This window comes from Myxine glutinosa, chromosome 13 (genome assembly GCF_964187855.1).
Source record: "Myxine glutinosa chromosome 13, kmMyxGlut1.1, whole genome shotgun sequence".
Classification (NCBI taxonomy): domain Eukaryota; kingdom Metazoa; phylum Chordata; class Myxini; order Myxiniformes; family Myxinidae; genus Myxine; species Myxine glutinosa.
Genome location: NC_136273.1, coordinates 40,198,671 through 40,224,098, shown reverse-complemented (window position 1 = coordinate 40,224,098; position 25,428 = coordinate 40,198,671). Strand labels below are relative to the sequence as shown.

At 44.3% G+C, this 25,428-nt stretch overlaps 1 protein-coding gene across 1 annotated transcript in view; it reads right to left on the bottom strand.

The window, feature by feature from the left end:
• Positions 1-6,300: 6,300 nt before the first annotated feature.
• The window catches only part of LOC137438862 (XK-related protein 6), a 60,024-nt gene continuing 40,896 nt past the window's right edge, over positions 6,301-25,428 (bottom strand). Inside the window, exons 3-4 of the mRNA XM_068134296.2 lie at positions 7,887-8,074; positions 6,301-7,796 (exon numbers count right to left, since the gene is read on the bottom strand). Coding sequence (XP_067990397.1) covers positions 7,011-7,796; positions 7,887-8,074 — 974 coding nt within the window. The 3' untranslated portion in view covers positions 6,301-7,010. The remainder of the gene's footprint in view (positions 7,797-7,886; positions 8,075-25,428) is intronic.

Below are 25,428 nucleotides of genomic sequence, written 5' to 3'. Positions count from 1 at the left end.
GATATATCATGTGATTGGCAATGCATTTAGCTATACCAAGATATATCATGTGATTGGCAATGCATTTAGATATACCAAGATATATCATGTGATTGGCAATGCATTTAGCTATACCAAGATATATCATGTGATTGGCAATGCATTTAGCTATACCAAGATATATCATGTGATTGGCAATGCATTTAGCTATACCAAGATATATCATGTGATTGGCAATGCATTTAGCTATACCAAGATATATCATGTGATTGGCAATGCATTTAGCTATACCAAGATATATCATGTGATTGGCAATGCATTTAGCTATACCAAGATATATCATGTGATTGGCAATGCATTTAGATATACCAAGATATATCATGTGATTGGCAATGCATTTAGCTATACCAAGATATATCATGTGATTGGCAATGCATTTAGCTGTACCAAGATATATCATGTGATTGGCAATGCATTTAGCTATACCAAGATATAGCATGTGATTGGCAATTAATTTACCTGTATCTAGATATATCGTGTGATTGGCAATTAATTTACCTGTATCTAGATATATCATGTGATTGGCAATTAATTTACCTGTATCTAGATATATCGTGTGATTGGCAATTAATTTACCTGTATCTAGATATATCATGTGATTGGCAGTGCATTTATCTATATCTAGCTATATCATGTGATTGGCAATGCATTTAGTTATATCTCCATCATGTGAATGGCAATGCATTTAGTTATATCTTGATATATCATGTGATTGGCAATGCATTTATCCACATCTAGATATGTCATGTGAATGACAATGTATGTAGTTATATCTTGATATATCATGTGATTGGCAATGCAGTTAGTTATATCTTGATATATCATGTGATTGGCAATGCACTTAGTTATATCTAGATGTATCATGTGATTGGCAATACATTTATCTACATCTGGATATATCGTGATTGGCAATGCATTTAGCTGTATCTAGATACGTCATGTATGACAGGGGTGGCTAACCCCTGCTCTAGCGGGGAAAATTGCCTTAAAACGATCATTCATTCATTCATTTTTAGATACGTCATGTGATTGGTAGTGCATTTAGCTGTATCTAGCTATATAATGTGATTGGCAATGCATTTAGCTGTGTCTAGATATATCATGTGAATGGCAATGTATTCAGTTATATATAGATACATAATGTGAATTGTAATGCATTTATTTAAATCTAGATTATAGCATGTGAATGTCAATTTATTTCGTTATATCTGGATATATCATGTGATTGGCAATGCATTTATCTATATCTAGATATATTATGTTGATGCTAATGCATTAGTTATATCGAGATATATCATGTGATGTGCAATGCATTTAGGTATATCCAGATATATCTTGTGATTGGCAATGCATTTAGGTATATCCAGATATATCATGTGATGGGCAATGCATTTAGGTATATCCAGATATATCATGTGATGTGCAATGCATTTACTTATATCTCGAAAAAATTGTTAGTGGGAATGCATTAGTTATATCGAGATATATCATGTGATTGGCAATGCATTTATCTATATCTAGATATATTATGTTAATGCCAATGCATTAGTTATATCGAGATATATCATGTGATTGGCAATGCATTTAGTTATATCGAGATATATCGTGTGATTGGCAATGCATTTAGTTACATCTAGATATATCATGTGATGGGCAATGCATTTAGGTATATCCAGATATATCTTGTGATTGGCCATGCATTTAGTTATATCGAGATATATCATGTGATGGGCAATGCATTTAGGTATATCCAGATATATCTTGTGATTAGCAATGCATTTAGTTATATCCAGATATATCTTGTGATTAGCAATGCATTTAGTTATATCGAGATATATCTTGTGATTGGCAATGCATTTAGTTATATCTAGATATATCATGTGATGGGCAATGCATTTAGGTATATCCAGATATATCTTGTGATTGGCCATGCATTTAGTTATATCGAGATATATCATGTGATGGGCAATGCATTTAGGTATACAGTATCCAGATATATCTTGTGATTAGCAATGCATTTAGTTATATCCAGATATATCTTGTGATTGGCCATGCATTTAGTTATGTCTGGATATATCTTGTGATTGGCAATGAATTTAGTTATATCTAGATATACCATGTGAATCCCAAATGATTTTAGCTATATCTACATTTGGGATTCACATGATACATCAATATATAGCTGAACATATTGCCATTCACATGGTATATCTCGATATTTCAATGTGAATAGCAATGCATTTAGCTATATCTAGAAACATAATGTGAATGGCAATGTGTTTAGCTGTATCTAGATATTGCCTATGAAGGGCAACATGTTTACATATGTCTGCATTTTGCATTCACATGATATATCTAGATATAACTAAATGCATTGCCAATCACATGTAATAGCTACATATAAATGCACTGCCAATCACATGATATAGCTAGAGACAGCCAAATGTATTGCCAATCACATGGTATAGCTAGATACAGCTAAATACATTGCCAATCACATGATATATCTAGATACAGCTAAATACATTGCCAATCACATGATATATCTAGATATAACTAAATGCATTGCCAATCACATGTAATATCTACATATAAATGCACTGCCAATCACATGATATAGCTAGAGACAGCCAAATGTATTGCCAATCACATGGTATAGCTAGATACAGCTAAATACATTGCCAATCACATGATATATCTAGATATAGCTAAATACATTGCCAATCACATGATATATCCAGATGAGATAAATGCATTGCCATTCACATGATGTATCTCGATACAGCTAAACATATTGCCATTCACATGATATATCTAGATACAGCTAAATACATTGCCAATCACATGATATATCCAGATGAGATAAATGCATTGCCATTCACATGATGTATCTACATATAAATGCACTGCCAATCACATGATATAGCTAGAGGCAGCTAAATGTATTGCCAATCACATGGTATAGCTAGATACAGCTAAATACATTGCCAATCACATGATATATCTTGATACAGCTAAATACATTGCCAATCACATGATATATCCAGATGAGATAAATGCATTGCCATTCACATGATGTATCTAGATACAGCTAAACATATTGCCATTCACATGATATATCTACATACAGCTAAATGCATTGCCAATCACATGATATATCTAGATACAGCTAAACATATTGCCATTCACATGATATATCTACATACAGCTAAATGTATTGCCAATCACATGATATATCTAGATACAGCGAAATGCATTGCCAATCACATGATATATCTAGATACAGCTAAAATCATTGGCAATCACCTAATATATCTATACATAACTAAATGAATTGCCAATCACATGATATATCTAGATACAGCTAAAATCATTGGCAATCATATGATATATCTAGATACAGCTAAAATCATTGGCAATCATATGATATATCCAGATGTAGAAAAATGCATTGCCAATCACATGATATATCTAGATACAGCGAAATGCATTGCCAATCACATGATATATCTAGATACAGCTAAAATCATTGGCAATCATATGATATATCTAGATACAGCTAAAATCATTGGCAATCATATGATATATCCAGATGTAGAAAAATGCATTGCCAATCACATGATATATCTAGATACAGCGAAATGCATTGCCAATCACATGATATATCTAGATACAGCTAAAATCATTGGCAATCACCTAATATATCTATACATAACTAAATGAATTGCCAATCACATGATATATCTAGATACAGCGAAATGCATTGCCAATCACATGATATATCTAGATACAGCTAAAATCATTGGCAATCACCTAATATATCTATACATAACTAAATGAATTGCCAATCACATGATATATCTAGATTCCGCAAAATGCACTGTCAATCACATGATATAGATAGATACAGCAATGCATTGCCAATCACATGATTTAGCTAGATACAGCTAAATTTATTCCCTATCACATGATATATCTAGATATAGCTTAACATATTGCCATTCATGTGGTGTATCTAGATAAAGAATGTGAACCCAAATGCATTTAGCTATATGGAGATAAATAATGTCATTGGCAATACTTTTAGCTGTATCGAGATATATCAAGTGAATGGAAATGTATTTCGTTATATCTGGATATATCATGTGATTGGCAATTCATTTGGTTATATATAGATATATCAGGTGATTGGCATTGCATTTAGCTATACCAAGATATATCATGTGATTGGCAATTCATTTAGTTATAGATATATCAGGTGATTGGCAATGCATTTAGTTATAGATATATCAGGTGATTGGCAATGCATTTCGTTATATCTTGATATATCATGTGATTGGCAATGCATTTAGCTGTATCTAGATATATCATGTGATTGTCAATGCATTTATCTACATCTGGATATATCATGTGATTGGCAATGGCCTTAGCTGTATATCGATATATCATGTGAATGACAATGCATTTGGCTGTATCTAGATATATCTTGTGAATGGCAATGCATTTATCTGTATTTAGATATATCATGTGATTGGCAATGCATTTAGCTGTATCTAGATATATCATGTGATTGTCAATGCATTTATCTACATCTGGATATATCATGTGATTGGCAATGGCCTTAGCTGTATATCGATATATCATGTGAATGACAATGCATTTGGCTGTATCTAGATATATCTTGTGAATGGCAATGCATTTATCTGTATTTAGATATATCATGTGATTGGCAATGGTTTTAGCTGTATCTAGATATATCATGTGATTGGTAATGCATTTAGCTGTATCTAGATATACTGTATCTTGTGATTGGCAATGTATTTTGCTATATCAAGAGACTCATATAGATATATCAATTTGAAAGGCAATGCATTTATCTATATCCAGATATATCATGTGATTTGCATTGCGAGACTTTTTTCTTCATAGTATTTTCTCAATCAAGTAAATAATGTGAAGTTTTTTTTTGTCCTCGTTTTTGTTGGAACTGCAATTTTGAAGAGAACCTACACAAGAGTGACATCCTTCACACTTTCGGCTACACTCGCTGTCCAGTAAGAGATTAAAAAAACAACCTTCATCTGGCCAAGAGGACCAAGAAAGATATTACCATTTCCCCTTTACCGGTAATTGTACCTAAAAAGCAACATTTACATTTTACGTAGGCAAAAATATCAGAACTCCTTGATCTCATACATTCCCCTTTCACCCTCTTATACCTCCTCTCTGGCTGCTGCTCCCCTTATTTTGTTTGCTTTCTCAATATGATCTACCTCTCTTTGCTTCTGTATAAGTAGATGACCCCCAAAGTGGCAAGCACACCGGGGGTTAAAGAGAAATGCAAATGGCAGCATGACTATTTCAATTGGGATAACACCTCGTTTAACGGAGTAGTTAAAGGAGATGTACAAGGTGGCAAAATATCACCATAAAGAACAATTCGAAGTACAACCAAGATTGTATCATGAAAGAAGGGCCGAGGGAGTACTGACGTCCTGGAAAGCCCAATTGCCGTTGAGGAAACGTGGTGCCCGAGGTGTTAGCACCAGGTTTTGACGACAGGGCACACAAGCAAAATGGCAATCCATCTTTCAACAAAGAGCAGCTCATGTGGGGATTGAGGTTGTGATGAGTTTGCATCGGCAGTGCAGGCCTCCTGAGATGACTGGCTAAGTAGGCAGAACTGGAAAGAGAAGAAGAGGAGTAAGGCAGGTATTCCTGATCGTTACAACTGAGTCACTTGTGTTCTGGCAGCTTGCAGTGATGTAGCAACATAAATGGTTTCCGCTAATTTGCTCAGGCAACTACATTCTACATTTCTCCATCTTCTATCATGGCCATGCCAGTGATGCAGGACTCTCCATCAAACACCAAATGGCAAGCAGCTTCATAAACTCCTAAATGTTCAGGTTCCCCAACTTGTTGGGTCACATCCTCAACCAGCCAACCCCTCCATTTACTGCACCTTTCATGACCTGTGATGGACAAATATACTCAAATAAATAAGTTGCTCAATGATGTTTTGCGCAATCAATATTGTTACAATAAAAACCGAGACAGCACGGCAACGTGCATTCCTTTGAAAAGGTCACAGGACTCACCGGTGAGCAGCAGCTCCGGAGGTGAGAAACGTCCAGACTTGAATGGCGTGAAGGGAGATGGTATCATGAGTGAGGATTTGTGAGGATTCAAATTTGAATAGGAGATGAAGCACCACAGAAGAGGTATCATGAGGAATGCCTTTGAGAAAACAAAAACACCTTTACGCCTTTGCCTCAAAACTCTCACGAGGTCCTGGTTGTATTTCTGAAGGTGATTCGGTCTGCATTTTGCAACATACGCACAATTCTAAATGATTTTGCAGATAAACTTCCTGCAGAACAACTTTTTCAGTGGGCAAGCTTCATTCACTGCAATCTGTGGAAGGCGAGGGAACTCCTCTGCCATGGAAAAGTTGAGGAAATGCTGGAGCTCATCAAAACATGATCTTCCATTATACAATGTCATTGTACAAGTCTTAATCCCTTCACGGTATGCTAACCTTAAAATGTTTGATGATGGCAGAGTAGGGGTAGTCTTCCAAAGAGTTGTGTTACAACAACAGATCTTGTGAAAGAAAAAACTCCTCTTGAGAGCGAAAGAGGTTTTTGGTGTGCAGTTGTAGGTAAGCAACGGATGAAAAGGTTTAATACATTACAGCAACATAAGAAAGGATTGGAAGAAGGTAGAAAGATAAATAAATACTAGTTGAAGAAGAGAAAACAATGAGACGTAATTTGATAGAAGGTCAAAAGCAAATGTACAGAGTGGTTTAAAGGTCTCTGTGTATGTGTGCCTACATATATATATATATATATGTATATACGAGAGAGAGTCATGAGTCATCCAGAAGACGGAAAACATAACAGGTGAAAATGATAAGGACTGCAGAGTGCCAAAAAAATTAAGGCGAGCAAAACAAATGGAAATCCTCAAACTGTTGTCTCATACTCTATCAGTTCATAAATGGCACCGTCACGGTAACGAACTACCGGTGCGACCGTGGCTGCTGTTGTCAGAGAGGGTACTGCCCTTAAGGCCGATGTCTGCAATCCCACAATGGCCGAACGTAACCGTCGATCGATGTGGTGTGCTTCCCATGCCGGGTAGCGTTTCCGTGGCATGTCTACTCGAATGATAGCTGCATCCGGCAGTGTTGTGGTCGGAACTGCCGCCGAGGGTTGGCTCGGACGCCATGTGTGTGGACACGCGTCAGGGTCACCAAGTCCTGGCTGCCCCAAGCCCTCATCACCTGAGGCAACCACCGGGGTTGTCTGCTGCTGGGGCTGAGAATCTGGGGGTAATGGCACACCGTCGAGCACCTCTGAACAGCAGGAGCTTGGCAGACCACGAAAGCGGCGCCCAGACGGATGTGCTAAGCCATAGTAGACGAGTGCGCATGACATACCCGCGGCAAAACTTCCAATCACAGCAAGGACTGCGGGTACAGCAAAGGATGCTGTGCTGGCGGTGTGTCGGTGCATGAACCAAGCAAGAGTAAGTGTGAGGTTCTCAGCTGCGACAAGGCCGTAGTAAGCCAGCATACGGCCACACGTCCGACCCTCGTGAACACTGAGCCAACAAAAGATGTAGACTACCCCCACAGCTAAGTTGAAGAGGATTTCTTCCCACTTTGATGTGCAGAAGTCAGTGCCACCATAGATGACCCAGAAGGTTACTAGGTACCAGTGGGCCACAACGAAAATTCCAAAGTATACCTGTATGATGCATAAAAGAAGGCTGAAGTTTCATACACTTGAAAATTAAAGCATCCAATTACCATATTCCCATACAGCTCAGCTGCTCACCTGGAAGATGGAAGCGAATAGAGCGAATGAAACAACACGAGAGAAGATGGTACAAGCTCTCCAAGTGAGCTGCAGGGCAGCCCTAGCCAGACCCATCGTGGCTTTGTCATCACGCGCATCTCTCAAGGCCTTGTTGTATGCTGCCAAAGCCCAGCTGAGTGCAAGCAGCGATACTGCCGTTGCCATGGCTGTCAAACAGGGATATGAATGAAAGTAAGGGATGCAAGGAATCATTGTTAAATTAGGTAAAGGAAATAATTTATTGAATCATTTTAGATCGATTTGCATTTAACTTCAAACAAGGCAATAAAAGCATGGAGCACCACCAAGGTTTAGGAGTTCACCACCAAACAAGTAACATTCTCAAATTCATCAGTTTACATTTTACATCTGTGCGAGCAAATTGCAATAACGCTGGGTGCTCACCCAGAAGAATAAGGCAGTATACCACACCAACTAAAGCTTTTTAAAACAGTATCAAGGCATTTTAAACCAATTTCAATGGTTGCTAGAACACAGGGTAGCATGTAGAATTGTACTAACGTAATCATAGGACTTTAAACAAAGAAAGAAAAAAAAAACTATTTTGGGGGACAACCCCACGCCATCCCCCTCCCCACCCCCACCCCCCAGCCCCTCCCCGGTAGACCCCTTAAATCCCGACTTTTCTATTACCGTGAATAGACACTGGTATATCACGGGTGTGAAGGTGGTGATGAAGTTTCATCACAATTGTGTGTGAAGTTTCGGAGAGCAGAGCAAATACCTATTTTAGGGGGCTCAAACCCCCTGTAGACTTCCTTAGACCTCAATTTTTTTTAATGCCGTGAACAAACTTTGGTACATCCTGGGTGATGAAGGTTGTGGTTAGGTTTCATCAAAATAGTGTGTGTAGTTTCAGAGGAAAAAGCAAATTCCTATTTTGGGGGGTCAAACCTGGATCCACTTTGACCCCCCTTAGAACCCAGCTTTTTCATGCTGTGAACAAACTTGAGTTGCAACATACCAAATATAATTTGTGCCAAGTTTGGTCACAATCCCATCAGCGGTTTCGGAGATGCAGTTGCAAGTGTTTACGGACTGACGAACGGACGACGCGCCATCGCATAAGCTCTCCAGACTAAGTTCCAGGTGAGCTAAAAATAATATCCTATCATTATATTCTTTCAGGTAGATCAAACAATGTCTGCAGGTACTGGCCAATAAAAGCCTGGTGTTTGCTTAATAAGTTTGAGCCACTGTTTGAAGAATGAGCCAATCGAGTACCCAGTAGCAGACTGGGTCTTAAAACCGGCCCGGGCATCCTTCACCTAGGTCGGCCCATTATTCATTAATATGTTGCTTATCTGAGAAAATAGACGAAATGCTTGAAAAACAAAAACTAAATAAAATCCACTAAAGATTAAATTTATTTTCAGTAACACAAGCACATGTCATGTCTAAGAGAGTAGGTGCCTGCGCAGTTCGCTGCTTCTGGCAGCCACACCATCAATGATATCCTTAGTTTCAAGTTTGACCAGGATCCCTTTTTCCACAGACATCAACATGAACGCCTCAAGATGTTCTTGTGTCATTGTACTTCGCAGACGGCTTTTGATTCTCTTCAAAGCAGAGAAAGACCGTTCACATGCCACTTGTGATACAGGCAGCGTCAGCAGCAGCTTGAAGGCAAGCCCAATGCTCTTGTCGGCATCAGTGAAGAGGTTCAACTTGAGGAGCACCTTGTAGCAGCAGAGAGGACAGGCTTTACATCACTTACATGTACTTGACAGAGTCTTCCTGTCCTGTTCAGACTCACTGTCCTCCTGCACTGTATAAGCATCTGCTACTGATTGTTTCAGTGTTGACCATTGTTCTCCAAGGCTTCGCAGTTCTTTTCCTAGCTGTTCCGCAGTGACACCATCATCAAATCTCACCAAATGTTTATGCAGCTCTTCAATAGCTCCCGATGGCACTTGATCAAAGTTCCTTGGGTGAAGAAGTGAGAGATCAGCATACAATGTTGATGTTGCTGATCTGTCAAACCGCTGCTCAATGCTGCTCACAATAGTGTCCACTATTCGGTTGTACACTTCAATGCGATACTTCTTTACTGGGTCAGAAGCTGATGTAGCCTCATCTATGGACAGTTCGCCATCAATGCGTTTGTACTGTCTTTGCCGTTTTATATGAAGGGACTCTTCCATAACAAGATTTACATCCATTTCATCCAACTGGTCATTAGCCCATTGAACAAACTTTGCAGCTGCATCATGACAAGCTTGGAAGTCATCCCGTAGCATCTGCATATTCTCTAGCAATTCATCCACCATCTGGTGCACAGTCAGCAGATCCAATTGCACAGTTTGTAGATACTTGGAGAGCGCTGTAGTGCGGGAGAATACTTGCAGATATACTTGTGCAGTCAGAATTGTTTCAAACTTCAGGAGACTGTCAATGTATCCCTTCACCTTGGCCTTAACAGCTGCTTGGATCTGGTCAGCAACTCGTATGGCATTAAGAGTGGTGATAACTTCCATGAAAAGCGCTCCAGTTGGGTTGTTGAATGAACCAAAAACCTTCTTCAAAGCGGCATCCTTTGACCACCATCTCGTTTCTCCGATAGTTCCCATTCGTTTCACAGTAGTGGAGTGTCGACTCAAGATGTTCATTCGCTGATAAGATTCCCGAAAGAATACTGCAATGCCATTCAGTAGTGAGAACAGTGATGCGCTAGTCACCACAACGCTTGTAGCTTCGGTCACAACGAGATTTAACACATGTGCGTGGCACCAAACATGGATCTGCATTGGGGTCATTCCATGTCAAATCATCAAAGAATCTGCCGTCATCTCTCAGATTTTTGTAAAACTTTGGGAACCAATTGGGACCCATGAAAAACAGCTAGAACTCAAATATTTTTGCTAACAGCCTCTTAATTAGTGAGATACAGGTTAACGAACTTTGGACTAATTAGCGCGATGTCGCGAATTCAAATGGCCATATCTCTAAAAGTATAACACCTAGAGAGCTGGTTTTGGTGTAATTTTAAAGGTATTTTCATGCCCTATAAATTTGTCTGGGCAACATTTTCCTACCTCCAATCACAAAAAAGTTATCACAAAATATAAACTTCAATCGTGAATTCAAAAGAAATGTATCCTTCAAATTTCCTCAAATTCATCCCAGATGTACCTTATGATGTCAAGAAGCTTCCACATAAGTTTTGTGATGGGCACTCCAATAGTTTCTGAGATATGAGCAATAATGTACATGTACGTATGGCATATATGTTCGAAAATCAGCATTTGTAATGTATTATACAATCATTCTAACCTAGCCATGACAGGGAACACAGGGAACAACCATCAATTGCTTTGAAGTATCATATACTTTCATTTTCAACTGGGCCTGAGGGGAATTCTCATCTGGGGAATTCCAACTGGGATTTCCCATGTGGGTAATTCGAGGTGATGCAACTTTCACAGTCTAAGATCCCCAGGGAAAGTCCAAGTTGGCTTAGTGTAATGCTTAGGCCTGCCACCAACAGAAATTGGCAGTTCACTTCTGAAGGAGCTGCAGAAAAATGACGACTGCCAAGGAAAAGTTCATCTTGAAGCAGAAATCCTGCTGCAATCCCTTTGGAGCTCATGAAAAACCAAAGTCGTCTGGCTTGAGAGCTGTTAGCCAAAAAGCCATAGCCGCTCATCCAAGCCTCAAACTGCAAAGTGCACAGAAAATCTGTACCCAGTGTCGTAAGAAACTGGCAAAAAGACAACCAGGTGTGGTAGAGACTCAGAGTGAAATACCATTACCAGTGACCAGCAGCGCTATTAGCAGTAGTGAGGACAATGATGGTGGAGGTGAATCACCAATACCAGGCAGTTCAGGGGAGTTTGAATTTCATTCTCCTGAAATGGAACTGAATACACTGAATGAGTCTTTGGGATTGATTGGAGAATCACCTATTCCAAAAAAGAGACTTGCTGCAGATAAATATGTGAAATCCAAAACCAAGAAAATCGGTGACACTGTGAAGAAAAAATTGGAAATCGCGACAGGATTGCCATCTATCTATAATTCCAGTAAACTCTGTGTGCATGTGTGTGTGTCTGTGTGTCTGTGTGTCTGTGTGTTTGTTTGTCTGTGACTGCTGTTTCTCGACAACCACGGGTCCGATATACTTGAAACTTGCCAGGTATATTGCTGGGGACCCGAGGATGTGCCTTTTCAAGGTTTCATATTAATCGGAGAAGTAGTTACCGAGCTATGTCCAAAAAACGATTCAACCAATCAGAGAGCAGCGAGCTATCACGTGTGCCGAACGTGGCGAACAGACTCTGCCTCGGACGGCACATTTGAGAGCGTATTCATTTATTTCACGTTGGCAAACTATGTTGGCGCTATGTTGGCGTTAAACTATGTTTTAAAACTAATTAAAACTAATTTGCGATTCATCGTAACTGCGATATGCGACCTTCCGGACAGTCAAATGAGGACGTCACTTCCGGACTTACGGATAGTCATAGTGACGACGTACTGATGCTGAACGTGGCGAGCAGACGCTGTAAGGTACGATCGATTGTAGTACACGTTTATAATAACTCTGCCGATACAGGTCCGATTAACTGCAGCGCCATCCGAGCTGCGGCGTCGGGACGATACATTCATTGTACGGTCACATCACGCACTTACGGGCACGCCCATGGGCCCATGGGCACGCCCATGCATGCATGGGCGAAGACATTTTTTTTTTTTTTTTTGGCAAGGAACGGGCACCCACGTACGGGCACGTCCTAGTCTAACAAACTCCAGGATGCAGGACAGGAGATGATAGAGCAACTCAAGCACAAGTTTGAATCAAGTTTGAATCAAGTTTGAAACTTACACCTGGGATGATCGATCACAATGTCTCAGCCATAACTGGTTATGTTACAGTGGATTATGATGGTCACTGGTGGGTTGCATGTGTCATGGAACATACCCCAGAGAGGCATGAGGTGGATGTTAAGTTCCTCCATCCACATGGACCATCCCCATCATATACATTTCCGGAACCAGCAGACCCTCTCACTATTGACTACCAGGATGTGCTTACTACTGTTGAACCAACCACTGCAACTGGAAGGACATATTGTATTTCCAAGAAAGAAACAAGTGCTGCTGTTGCTGCATTGAAGAGGAAATTGAAAGCCTAAGTCAGGTTAGTGAACACTGTGTACTTGAACTCACTTATTGATTGTATAATACATTACAAATGCTGATTTTCGAACCTATATGCCATACGTACATGTACATTATTGCTCATATCTCAGAAACTATTGGAGTGCCCATCACAAAATTTATGTGGAAGCTTCGTGACATCATAAGGTACCTCTGGGATGAATTTGAGGAAATTTGAAGGATACATTTTTTGGGGATTCACAATTGAAGTTTATATTTTGTGATAACTTTTTTGTGGTTGGAGGTAGGAAAATGTTGCCCAGACAAATTTATAGGGCATGAAAATACCTTTAAAATGACACCAAAACCAGCTCTCTAGGTGTTATACTTTTAGAGATATGGCCATTTGAATTCGCGACGTCGCGCTAATTAGTCCAAAGTTCGTTAGTCTGTATCTCACTAATTAAGAGGCTGTTAGCAAAAATATTTGAGTTCTTGCCGTTTTTCATGGGTCCCAATTGGTTCCCAAAGTTTTACAAAAATCTGAGAGATGACGGCAGATTCTTTGATGATTTGACATGGAATGACCCATTGGAGCTTCCTTTGATAGCAGAGTACTGAAGCCTTTGTAGCGCCCCTGCATGTTTGCTGCACCATCAGTTGAGTTTCCAACACAGTTCTTGAGGCCCTCGGAGTACCCTGCATCGGAGTGGCGACCCGTCCAGGATTGTGTCCCATAGCATATGAAACTACTTCAGAAGCCCTATGTATCTGAGGATGCAAAAGAAAAAGGAGGAGGCAGCTGTTGAATTAACACCAGGTGGGTTGACTCAGCCTGTCATCCTTCCAAGGTCAGCAAAATGAGTACCAGCTGACTGGTAATCGAGGGTATTGCATCAGCAGCACAGCTGCGTCCCTAGGAAATGATGCAACCAGCAGCCACAGGCTGCACACGAAACGCCACCACTGGCCAATCATGAGAACATGAACTCCATTACTATGATATTGTTACAGACACGACTTTGATGTTAGGGTGGGCCGAGCGGAATGGCCGCCGTGTCCGCACAAGTTACCCGATTATACTCGAACGTTGCCGAGTCGCGCTACGCTAAATCAATGAAGGAAAAGGACACAACGGCTGGGATTAAAATGACACGACACCAGGGATACGGTTCTCAAGACCTCCGGAGGAGGTTATATTAGGGCGGAAGGTCAGATTACAACTACAAGAGGGACAGCATAGAAAGACAGGCACTTAGACACACTTATCTTATTATAGCCCCGACAGACGACAGATAAACAGGACAAAAACTGACTCACACGGGGATTGATGGCAAGGAAAGGCAGAATCGATGGCTCCAGGTGCACCTGGGCTCAGGGCAGGATCGACCCGGTCCGGTCTAGAGATGCGGGGAAGTCGCTCTCAGCGCTGGAAGGTCGCGACTTGTCTTCTTCAGTCGGGGGCGCATCTCACGTCACGTCCGGTAAGTGGCCGCGTATATCCGGCGGGGAGTGACACGCCCTCGGCTCGTTAGCTCCGCCCCAGATGGAATCGGCCCGTTGCTTCTCATTGGGTGCGTGCGGGGGGGGTTACCTGCTCCGCCCTTGACGAGGGGCTGACAGGGAGCCCCTTCGTGGTAACCCCGTCGGAGCGCATGGTCAATGGCGGCTAACCGAGCCGGTGTGAGGACGCACACTCCCCCGCGCCGCGCCGTTGTTGTAGTTGTTGTTGTAGTTGTTGTTGTAGTTGTTGTTTGGGGAAGAAGATGGGAGGAGGTATGGGAAGGTCCTAAACTCACTACTGGTGCCATATAATCACATTCTGGTGCAACGAAGAGTCAGAATTAATGGAAACGAGTCCTTAACTGACATAGACTAAGAATAACTAGCAAGATGTCCGAAAGTTGTCTACGTGAGATGCGGTGGACCTGGGCACGACATTTAATGGGGGAAAAAGGGGAAGGTCGGTTCTACAGAGTGTTATTTACAGGCAATGGGACTAGGGAATGGGGGATTGGGGATAGTTGGGGAGTATTGGGGAAATAGGGGAGTATTTACAAGCGGATATTGAGGCCAAGTCCCATATCCGCAACATTGCACCCTTCTCTACCCTCGGGGCGTCCCGACCCGATAAATTTTTACCTATTTTAGTGTGGCACTCAGATGTAGTTCCCTCTACTATTAACTCTACCCTGAGTGCGACAGTTTTACAGATATTCACAAATGAGTAAATATGTCCCCCTGCGACGTTGCACCCTTCTCCTCTCAGAAACACACCCACAGGATAACTGAATCCGGAAAGAATTCGCAAACTAAACATACAGCCGGTAGGGAGCATTATTTACAAGACTACGCTGATATTTACACTACGATCCAGGACCTGTTTTTGGAGGAACACATGCAGATGTTATGCATAGAGAGAGCACGCATGCCAGCATCGATACACCAACCCACGAGTGCTCTGTGGCCTACGGCCTTTAATAATGTGCAGAGCACCCCTTCCCAGCACCAAAAGCACCACCCCATCACACAGTCAGCACCATCCGGTGCACCAATAAAGTGTCTATAAATCACCGGTGGTGTCGCAGCCGGCCGATGTTCTGCCGCTGGTCTTGCCTTGGAGCCCACTTGGTGTTCTGGCTTCCTTAGAAATAAAGAAAGGCGCCAACCGCGTCCATTTCTAAATTGTGGCCGTCAGGGGGCCAACTATTAGTGGTTCACCTGTTTGGCATAGGTGCCACGTTGACCCAGAGGTCCATCAATGGGTGGTGCTTGGCCGCAAAAAAACTGCGGTCCATTGTGGGTGGCCACCAAAATTGCGGTCCATATGGTGTATCGATCCAGACAGCAAGCAGCGAAAGTGCAGGCCCACAACTGCGGAGCCAGCACCTCTCTCTCCTCTCTCTCTGCCCCAAAGCCAGATCCTCAGAGGTGGGAGACAAAAGAAGAAGACAAGTGAGTAAGGTGGTAAGGGCGCAAAAGTGCACGCAATATAAGGTAATGCACACTGGGGGCACATGGGAACCAGGTGAGACAGGTACGTTCCTACCGTACGCCCCCCCCCCCCCACCAGGTAACCTACATGGCCCCTCCCTTACCCCTTACTGTATCCACAAAACTCAACACTACCCATAAACATCTACTTTACAAATCAACAAACGTCCCTACTGTCTTCCCCGTTCCTCCCATAAACCAAATTCGTCTTCTCTCCCTCCTAACCAATCAAATTTGCCATTTTCAACTGAACATCAAAATTTGCCATTACCAATTCATCATCAGTCCCTCCTAAGGAGGGAGAGATGGAATCACCCCAATGTCTCATCCACGTCGTGATGCGTCTCACAAATCCTCACAGCAATTCTCATTTCCTGCACCAAAACAAGAAAACACAGGTGTGGAGTCATCATCATCACCACAGGTAAGTGGCTGCGTATGGTGCGACAGGTTCATCAATCCTAACTATTTCCTAAATGACTTTAACAACTTTACATTACCCGGGGTCTTTCTCCGGCCAAACCATTGGCCCTCTTACACTATGGGTTCTAAAAACCAATTCCCATTGGCCAAACTGTGGTGCTTTTCAATTTGGGGTCTCACTCCCCCGATTCATCTCCCGGTGCCCTCGCACAATTTCCGGGCTGTGGCGTGTACCTCTCCCAGCGGGTCTACCCACCTGCACACCTCCACCACTGCAGTTGCCTCCGAGCTTACCTGCTCCTTACCCTAACCTAACTACCTGGGGAAGGCCCTCTGGCGCTCTCCCCACTCGGTGCCCTCTCTGGCACTGGGCTACCCGGGTCCGTCCTCCGGATCCTCGGGCCCCATCCACAACTACCGGCTCCCAGAGCCCACCTGCGGCCTCACCTGGCCGACATCCTCACAGTGGTGGAGTGCCCAACCAACTACACACACTAACAGGCTACACGCCCAGCCATTTCCACAACACTAATGCACCCATCCGCAACACCATTCTGCAACCGCACCACAAATGCCAATATCCAACCACAATTTACCTATACCCTCTACCTAACACTTACACTACCCGCCCCGGGTATCCGTGATGGGGGTCCACACTTCCCCCATTCACACCTTCGCACCATGCACACCACTCTGTACCACTTACTCCAACTCTCTCCACACACCTGTACTTGCACACCTGTGCTCTCACTCTTGGTGCCGCCTGCACCCTTCTCTCCCCAAGCGCATTCGCGCTGATCCACACACTCACTACTCATACACTGCTCCACACACCTGTCCAGTTGCACACCTGTGCAATCACACCTGTTCAATTCTCACACACACGGCATCATCTCAGCTAACTACTCCCTTCTAAAACTTGCGCTTCCCAGTCGTCCCTTTAAACTATTGCGCTCCCACGTCATTATCATCCACACTAATCTACCTGCATCCCCACTACAGGTATCAGTCACTAACTAAACTTAACGTCACCTAATGTCATCTCTTCTAGATCCCTACAATATAACCTAACCCACCCGGGCTAGTTTTCACTGCCATACACCCCATAAACTATTGCTCCTTTGCCCCCATATGGGAAGGGTGGCAGGGATGCCAGCCTTACCCACCGGGCCCATCGCTCACTACCAATTTTGCACATCAAATTTCAATAAATCAAAATTTTTGCCAATCACTGCCCATCATCTGCCAATCACTACTGCCAATCCTTTGCCAATCATCAAATTTTGTTTTTCTCTAATTTCGGGGCCAAAACACTAACCTCATCACCCAGTCTACTCACTAATGCCTGTCGGTGCGCCAATTCCTGTCTAAAGCCCGGCTTCGTAAAGCCAAGCCATGAATGCGGGTTGTTCTGTGCCAGCGGCTGGATGCGTCCGGCACTCGGTGCAGGGACGGGGGCTTACCCGGGCCGAGATCCCACGCACCATCTCGGCGTGGAGCCATCCAATGTACCGATCTCGACCTGCCGGAATGCCTCAACAAAAAGTGGTCGCCATGACGACTCTTTCTATCGGGCCGCCCGCTCCGCCTCGTGGAGCACGGACGCGGCCGTTCAAAGCGAGGCCCAGCACGCACCGAGGGCCCGATTCGGCTATAAGTCGTTATAAACTCTACCCCGTCTAACGTCGATGCTTCACCTGGACGCTTACACCCCGCAGCCCGTTCCTTGCTCACACATCCAGCCGTTTCCATGCTCCTTGTACCTTTCCTTACACACCTCGGTACACCCATTCCACTCACAGCCTTGGTCACACACCTGACCACCGAACACTTTGGCACACATTCGTTGGTAGCACACCTCACCAACACACCTCTTCGCGCCCCCTCCTCTGTCACCTCCTCTGTGACAATCACAGGTGTGCTCTCATTCGCACACCCAACCACGTGCCTCACCACCAACTCCAGCGTGCATTCCCACTCACGCTCTACCATTCCAGGTGTGCATCCTTCCATCCCAGGTGTACATCCTCGCTCACCTGTCACAACCAACTCACTCTCCTTGTCACTCTCACTACTCTCACCTCCATTCTTGACAGCGCACTCACCCTTACTCTTGACAGCGCACTCTTTCCTCATGCACCTGTCCGTTACACACCTCTCTCGTGCACACTCTCCCGTCACACCCTCTGTAACACTCACCACAGGCGTGCATTCTTCCCTGCCTTTGACAGCGCACTCTTTCCCCATGCACCTGTCCGTCACACACCTTTCTCGCGCACACTCTTTCGCACCCTCTCCCGTCACACCCTCTGTAACACTCACCACACCACGCTTCCACGTGCTCCCTCGCACACGCGCTACGACCGACTCACTCTCGCCAGCACACTCACTCCTTGGCACGCACTTTTTCCTCACACACCCCAGAGTCGGACTTTCTCGCACACCTCCTCTTTCGCACACCAGACCTGTCGCACACTTCACCAACGGCCTCTCACGAACACCCGGGTCCATCTCGACCCCCAAGCTTCTTAAATCCCCTGGCGCATCATACGCACGACCATATTGGTCACCACTTACACCGGGTCTTCTTCCTCTTCGCTTCTCCTCCATCACCTGCGAATCCCTCATCCGGTTAATGAGCACATCATCACGATTTGAACACAGACTTTGGACCAATTCTTTTATCTCCTCTTTTATCTCTTTCTTATCCTCCCTCCGTCGCTTCTTAATTTCGCTCACCCCTTCTTCCACTTCTTCTAATTTCTGCTTCACCTCCTTTATTCCCCGGTACGTCTCCTCAAGCTCGTCCTCCAAGGCTACCTTGACCGTTTCCATGTGCGTCCTCACCTGCCGGTCCTTCGTCTCCATTACCTCTATCACCTCGTCCAACCTCGTCAGTCCCTCACGTACCATCTGACATTCCCTCTTCGTCGCTATCAAGTCGTCTTTTAGTTCTTTCTGTGTCGCTTTCAAACCTCCTAATACCGCAGTGTTCCTTTGAACCTGCTCCACTAACTCCGTCTGTCCCACCGTCAGCTGCTCCACCTCCTGCGTCAGGTCCTCTATGCCCCCTTGTAACTTTACAGTCCCCTTTCTCACCTCCTTCTCCATGTGCTCCTTACAGTGCCTCACCTCCTCGCGCACTCCTCCGACCTCCTCACTCACTCCTCTTCTGATCTCCTCTCCCATCACTTGCATCTCCTGCCCAGATGCCACCCTCATCTGCTCCATTTCCTCCCTGTGAGCATCCAGTTTAGTTTCTACCCCCATTCTGACCCCCTCTATCTGCTGCCCCATTTGGTTAACTTCCCTTTCCGCTTGGTCCCTCATGTCCCTCAATTTGCCTTCCATCCTGTTTTCTAACCCCTCTAACCCATTTTTCACTCCCTCTATCTGATTCTCCTGGGCAGCCATTCTATTTTCTACCCCCTCTAACCCCTTTTGCATCCCTTCCATTTGATTCTCTTGAGCGGCCATTCTGTTTTCTACCCCCATTAACCCATTTCTCACCTCTTTTATCCCGTTGTCTAACCCCTCACCAGTACCCCTCGCTTCGTCCCTCATTACCCCCATTTGGTTTCCCATCCCTTTGAAATTATCGTCTGTTTTTACCATAAAGGCCATCATCTGTTTCATAAACAGGTTCCAATTCATTGGCATCTCGGGTTCGGCTACCGCGACCACGGCCGCGGCTAAATTTGGTGCCGCTACACCCACGTGCGCGACAACGCTATTTTGCGACCCTGCCGCCCTCACTGCTTCGCTCTCCTCCTGTCCCTCATGTCCCTCAATTTGGTCCTGGACCGACCCTGCCTCACTCTCCCCTACCGGACCCCAGCTGTCTTGATCCGCCATAGCGCGACTTTCAAAATTCGGGTTTTTATTTTCGTAAAACAAATTCAAATTTCGCCGTTATAATTTCGAGCGTGGGAAACGCGCTCCGAATCGAATTCTACCTCCCCAACACCAATTGTTACCCTAGTGGTACAATTGGTGTTCCAAAATTTGGGCCTAATAAATTTAGTCCCGGGTCCGAATTCCACTCCTCGACACCAATTGTTACAGACACGACTTTGATGTTAGGGTGGGCCGAGCGGAATGGCCGCCGTGTCCGCACAAGTTACCCGATTATACTCGAACGTTGCCGAGTCGCGCTACGCTAAATCAATGAAGGAAAAGGACACAACGGCTGGGATTAAAATGACACGACACCAGGGATACGGTTCTCAAGACCTCCGGAGGAGGTTATATTAGGGCGGAAGGTCAGATTACAACTACAAGAGGGACAGCATAGAAAGACAGGCACTTAGACACACTTATCTTATTATAGCCCCGACAGACGACAGATAAACAGGACAAAAACTGACTCACACGGGGATTGATGGCAAGGAAAGGCAGAATCGATGGCTCCAGGTGCACCTGGGCTCAGGGCAGGATCGACCCGGTCCGGTCTAGAGATGCGGGGAAGTCGCTCTCAGCGCTGGAAGGTCGCGACTTGTCTTCTTCAGTCGGGGGCGCATCTCACGTCACGTCCGGTAAGTGGCCGCGTATATCCGGCGGGGAGTGACACGCCCTCGGCTCGTTAGCTCCGCCCCAGATGGAATCGGCCCGTTGCTTCTCATTGGGTGCGTGCGGGGGGGTTACCGGCTCCGCCCTTGACGAGGGGCTGACAGGGAGCCCCTTCGTGGTAACCCCGTCGGAGCGCATGGTCAATGGCGGCTAACCGAGCCGGTGTGAGGACGCACACTCCCCCGCGCCGCGCCGTTGTTGTAGTTGTTGTTGTAGTTGTTGTTGTAGTTGTTGTTTGGGGAAGAAGATGGGAGGAGGTATGGGAAGGTCCTAAACTCACTACTGGTGCCATATAATCACATTCTGGTGCAACGAAGAGTCAGAATTAATGGAAACGAGTCCTTAACTGACATAGACTAAGAATAACTAGCAAGATGTCCGAAAGTTGTCTACGTGAGATGCGGTGGACCTGGGCACGACATTTAATGGGGGAAAAAGGGGAAGGTCGGTTCTACAGAGTGTTATTTACAGGCAATGGGACTAGGGAATGGGGGATTGGGGATAGTTGGGGAGTATTGGGGAAATAGGGGAGTATTTACAAGCGGATATTGAGGCCAAGTCCCATATCCGCAACAATATACTCTATTTAGTGATGTAGTTCAGTCCTAGTGAAATTGAAAACCAAATACTGCATTGGAGTCATCAGAAGGAACCAAAAACAAATAAATAAAAGTATAGAGTAAAGATGGAGTCGTTAGGAGAAACCTGGATAGGCTTCGGGTTTCAGCCGCTACTCCACTACCCTCAAACCCATCCAGGTGCAGCCAAGTGAACATTCCAGAAAATAAAAATTGTGCAAGATTTTACTTCTCCGAAGACAGATAGATAAAGAAAAAGAGAAATAAAGAAGAAGAAAGAATTAAAATGAATAAAGAGAAATATGAAAAAGTAGAAAGAAATGTGAAAGGAACAAAGATCCCAAACTCTTAGCCCAAGCTCCTAGCCCTAACTCCGAGCCCTAACTCCTAGCCCAAGCTACTAGCCCTAGAAAGATGTTGGGAAGTACCCAGATAGATAGATTTCAGCATTTCTTCCTCAGGCCAAAACGCAGCAACAGTTACAAGCTACCAGAGGTCCATTCTGACACAACAAAGAGTGTTCCACTGTTGTGAGCAGAGTACAAGTTATAAGGTCTAGTCCATCATGTAAGTTCACTGACATTGAATGTCCTTGTATATCATGTAAAGTACACTAATATCTCTTGATGTCCTTGTAAATCATCATGTGAAGTACACTGTGCTGCTGACATTGGAGGTGCAGAGCGGGGCAGACGACAGACAGGTCCGTGCCAGGCAGCTGTAGGTAAGGCTAATAGTCCTTGAGCCAACCGGCCATTTTTTGAAGTGAATGCTCCGGCGGGGGGAGTAATTCTCATTATGATTTTCCATTAGACCAATGTCTCAAGTGTCAGAAAAGGTGTGATGGACATCTGAGAACGGTAGCTTAGTGCCCGGATGGACGCCATCTTTGAAACCACCCAGCTCGAAAATGCCCATTTGGTGGGGTACATTGTTGCACGTGTATCTGGACTTCTATACTAGCTATCGATGTGCGGTTGACGACTAAATATACGTCCGATGTGTACCGTCTAAATAAAAAATAATATGAAGCATTTTGTTTTAGATTAATTATTATAAAAATCAATTATCGAAAAAAAATCATATATTTTTCAATATTTTATTATTAGACTTGTACTTTTTTTAGTGAAACAACACTGGTATGATTTTCCAAATTATGCATTGTGCTACACCGTTTATCTGTCTATAAAAATAACTCAAAAACTAAAACATATCATCCACCACGAGTGTACACAAAAAATATATGAAAAGGCATGCACTTTCCACAAACCGAAACTATGTCAGTTGGAATTTCCCGCCGATAATCAACCCACAGAACCCAGTGCCGAAAGTGACGTCAGTCTATTCTATATCTATATTCTATATTCTATATCTCAGTCTGAGATTTGTTGCGGTGACCTGATTAATTTCTGAGGGGGGGGGGGGGGGGGGTGGGTGGCTTAAGAACTAAAAGTGAACATGTTAGATGGCGCCACATACAACTCTATTATAGAGTTGTATTGTGGCGCCATCTAACATGTTCACTGACTTGGATGAGTATGTCTATGTAAGCTGGCGAGCTTTTCGGATATCGGAGTAATCTAACGTCAGTCTTTTTGTTCTTTCAGCTGAGATGGCCGGTGTCGAGGCGAAACGGGCGAAGATTGAACCTGAGTCCGGAACGTGCATCCTGTGCAGCAAGAAGTCGCCACTCTCTGAACTAAGCAAGGCAGCGGGCAACAGTTCTTGGAAGACATTGTGTGACGCAGCCGCAGTTAGAAACTTTTATCCAATTCTAAAGCTAGTCCAAGAAGGCGCAGTTGAACTTCCTAATATTCCAATATTATACCATAGGGCTTGTAGATCAGACTTCACTCACAAAAACCACCTAGCTACTTTGACCAATGCAGCTAGAAGTTCTTCAGTTGATACTGGCGATGCGGTGCGACGGCGATCATCACGGGAAGAGACAGGATCAACTTCAACGGTCTACGATGATAAATGCATTTTTTGCCAGCGTGCTTCAAAATTCATAAAAGGCAGTCGTACCCGTGAAACAGTTGTCTTGGCTGTTGAACTTCGAGCAGATAAGACAATAAGAGATGCTGCGACAGCTCGCAATGATGAGAGAGTTTTGGCATTGACTACACGAGATATGGTTGCAGCTGAGGCTCACTACCACTTCTCCTGCTATAGAAACTACACACGGCCCCAAAAACCTCAAGTAGAAACTGACATTGAAGATAATATCGAGAAAAAAGAAATGATACGATGTATATTCAATTTCATTCGCACTGACTTGTTCTTGAACCCGAGGATTGTTCCAATAGTTGATGTTGCAACAGATATCCTGTCTTCAGATACATTTTCAGTTGATGTCCGTGACTCCATCAAGAAGAATCTGCAGCGCACATTACAAAGAGAGTTTGGAGAATCGCTCATCTTCTTCAATGTGAAACACCGTGTATACTTGATGCCCGATAATCTGACAAAGCGAGAGATTGCTGCAGAGTGCGTAAACCTGAAAGCAGAAGTGAAAGCATTTGAACGAACGGACGGTGAAAGTAACATTGTGCGTGCAGCTACTTCACTGCGACACCAGATCAAAGATGCTCATTACAATGAACGTTGGCCGCCTCAGCCAGCAGAACTCACTTCAGATTACGTGAAGATACCAGATTCTCTTCGCGTATTTCTGCATACTTTGATTTGCGGGAGTGGGGGTAGCTCTGCGCGTGCCGACACACTGGTATGGTCGATGGCTCAAGATATCATCAATGCTGTACACCGGGGTACCATCAGAACATCGAAGCATGTCCTACTTCCGTGGGTCATGAAAACGCTCACCGGTAATACAGAGGTCATCAGAATATTGAATCGACTCGGGCACGGATGTTCGTACACAGTTCTGGAAGAAATCGAGACAGCGCTATGCATAGACAAATTAGCAAGTGTGGAGAAAGATACAGTACCACTTCCGTCACATGTGCACCCTTCGGTCCCGACTGTATTAGCATTCGATAACATCGACAGGCTAGAGGAATCGCTGAGTGGTGGCGGAACATCGCATCGCGTCAACGGTATCATCGTCCAACCGAAGTCGCAGTCGTGTTTGCCGCCCCAACCTCCATCGGCAGTATCCAAAGCAGATAAGAAGCGATCTATCCCGTCATCCAGCGATTTAGTTCCAATATACAGCGGTGGGAAACGAGAGGGCCCACCTGCAATCAAGCCTGCAGATCTTTCTGACACTCTTGCAGGCGCAACATCCCTTGCGCAGCGCCGAAATCACGTATGGATTATGACTCGCATGCTGGAACCATGCGACCAGACAATCAGTTCGTGGACTGGTTTCAACATCATGACTAGAGATCGTGTTCAGGTGACGGAAGATGTAGTTGGCTACCTGCCGACTATAAACGCGCCTGCCACAGATATGGCAACAGTGCAAGAAATCCTCAGAGAAGCTCTGAACATCATGTCATCACTTCAGCTTGAGCGTATACCGGTGGTGCTAGACCAGGCACTATTTGCTAAGGCGACTGAAATAGCATGGAAAGATGTCGATCGATATGGAAGAATCGTGCTCATGATGGGGAACTTCCATACCATCTGTAACTTCATGTCGAGCATTGGGAAAATGTTTGGAGATGCAGGCCTTCGGGATGTAGCTGTTGAGTCAGGAGTAATCGCTGAAGGTTCCATCAACAGGGTTCTGGAAGGCAAGCAATACAACCGTGCTGTGCGACTCCACAAGTTGATGTACGAGGCACTAATGCGCATCATTTGGAAGGGCTTCCAGGTGTGGATAGAAAGCAATCATCCTGACAAGGAACCCCAGATTCGAAGCACTGACC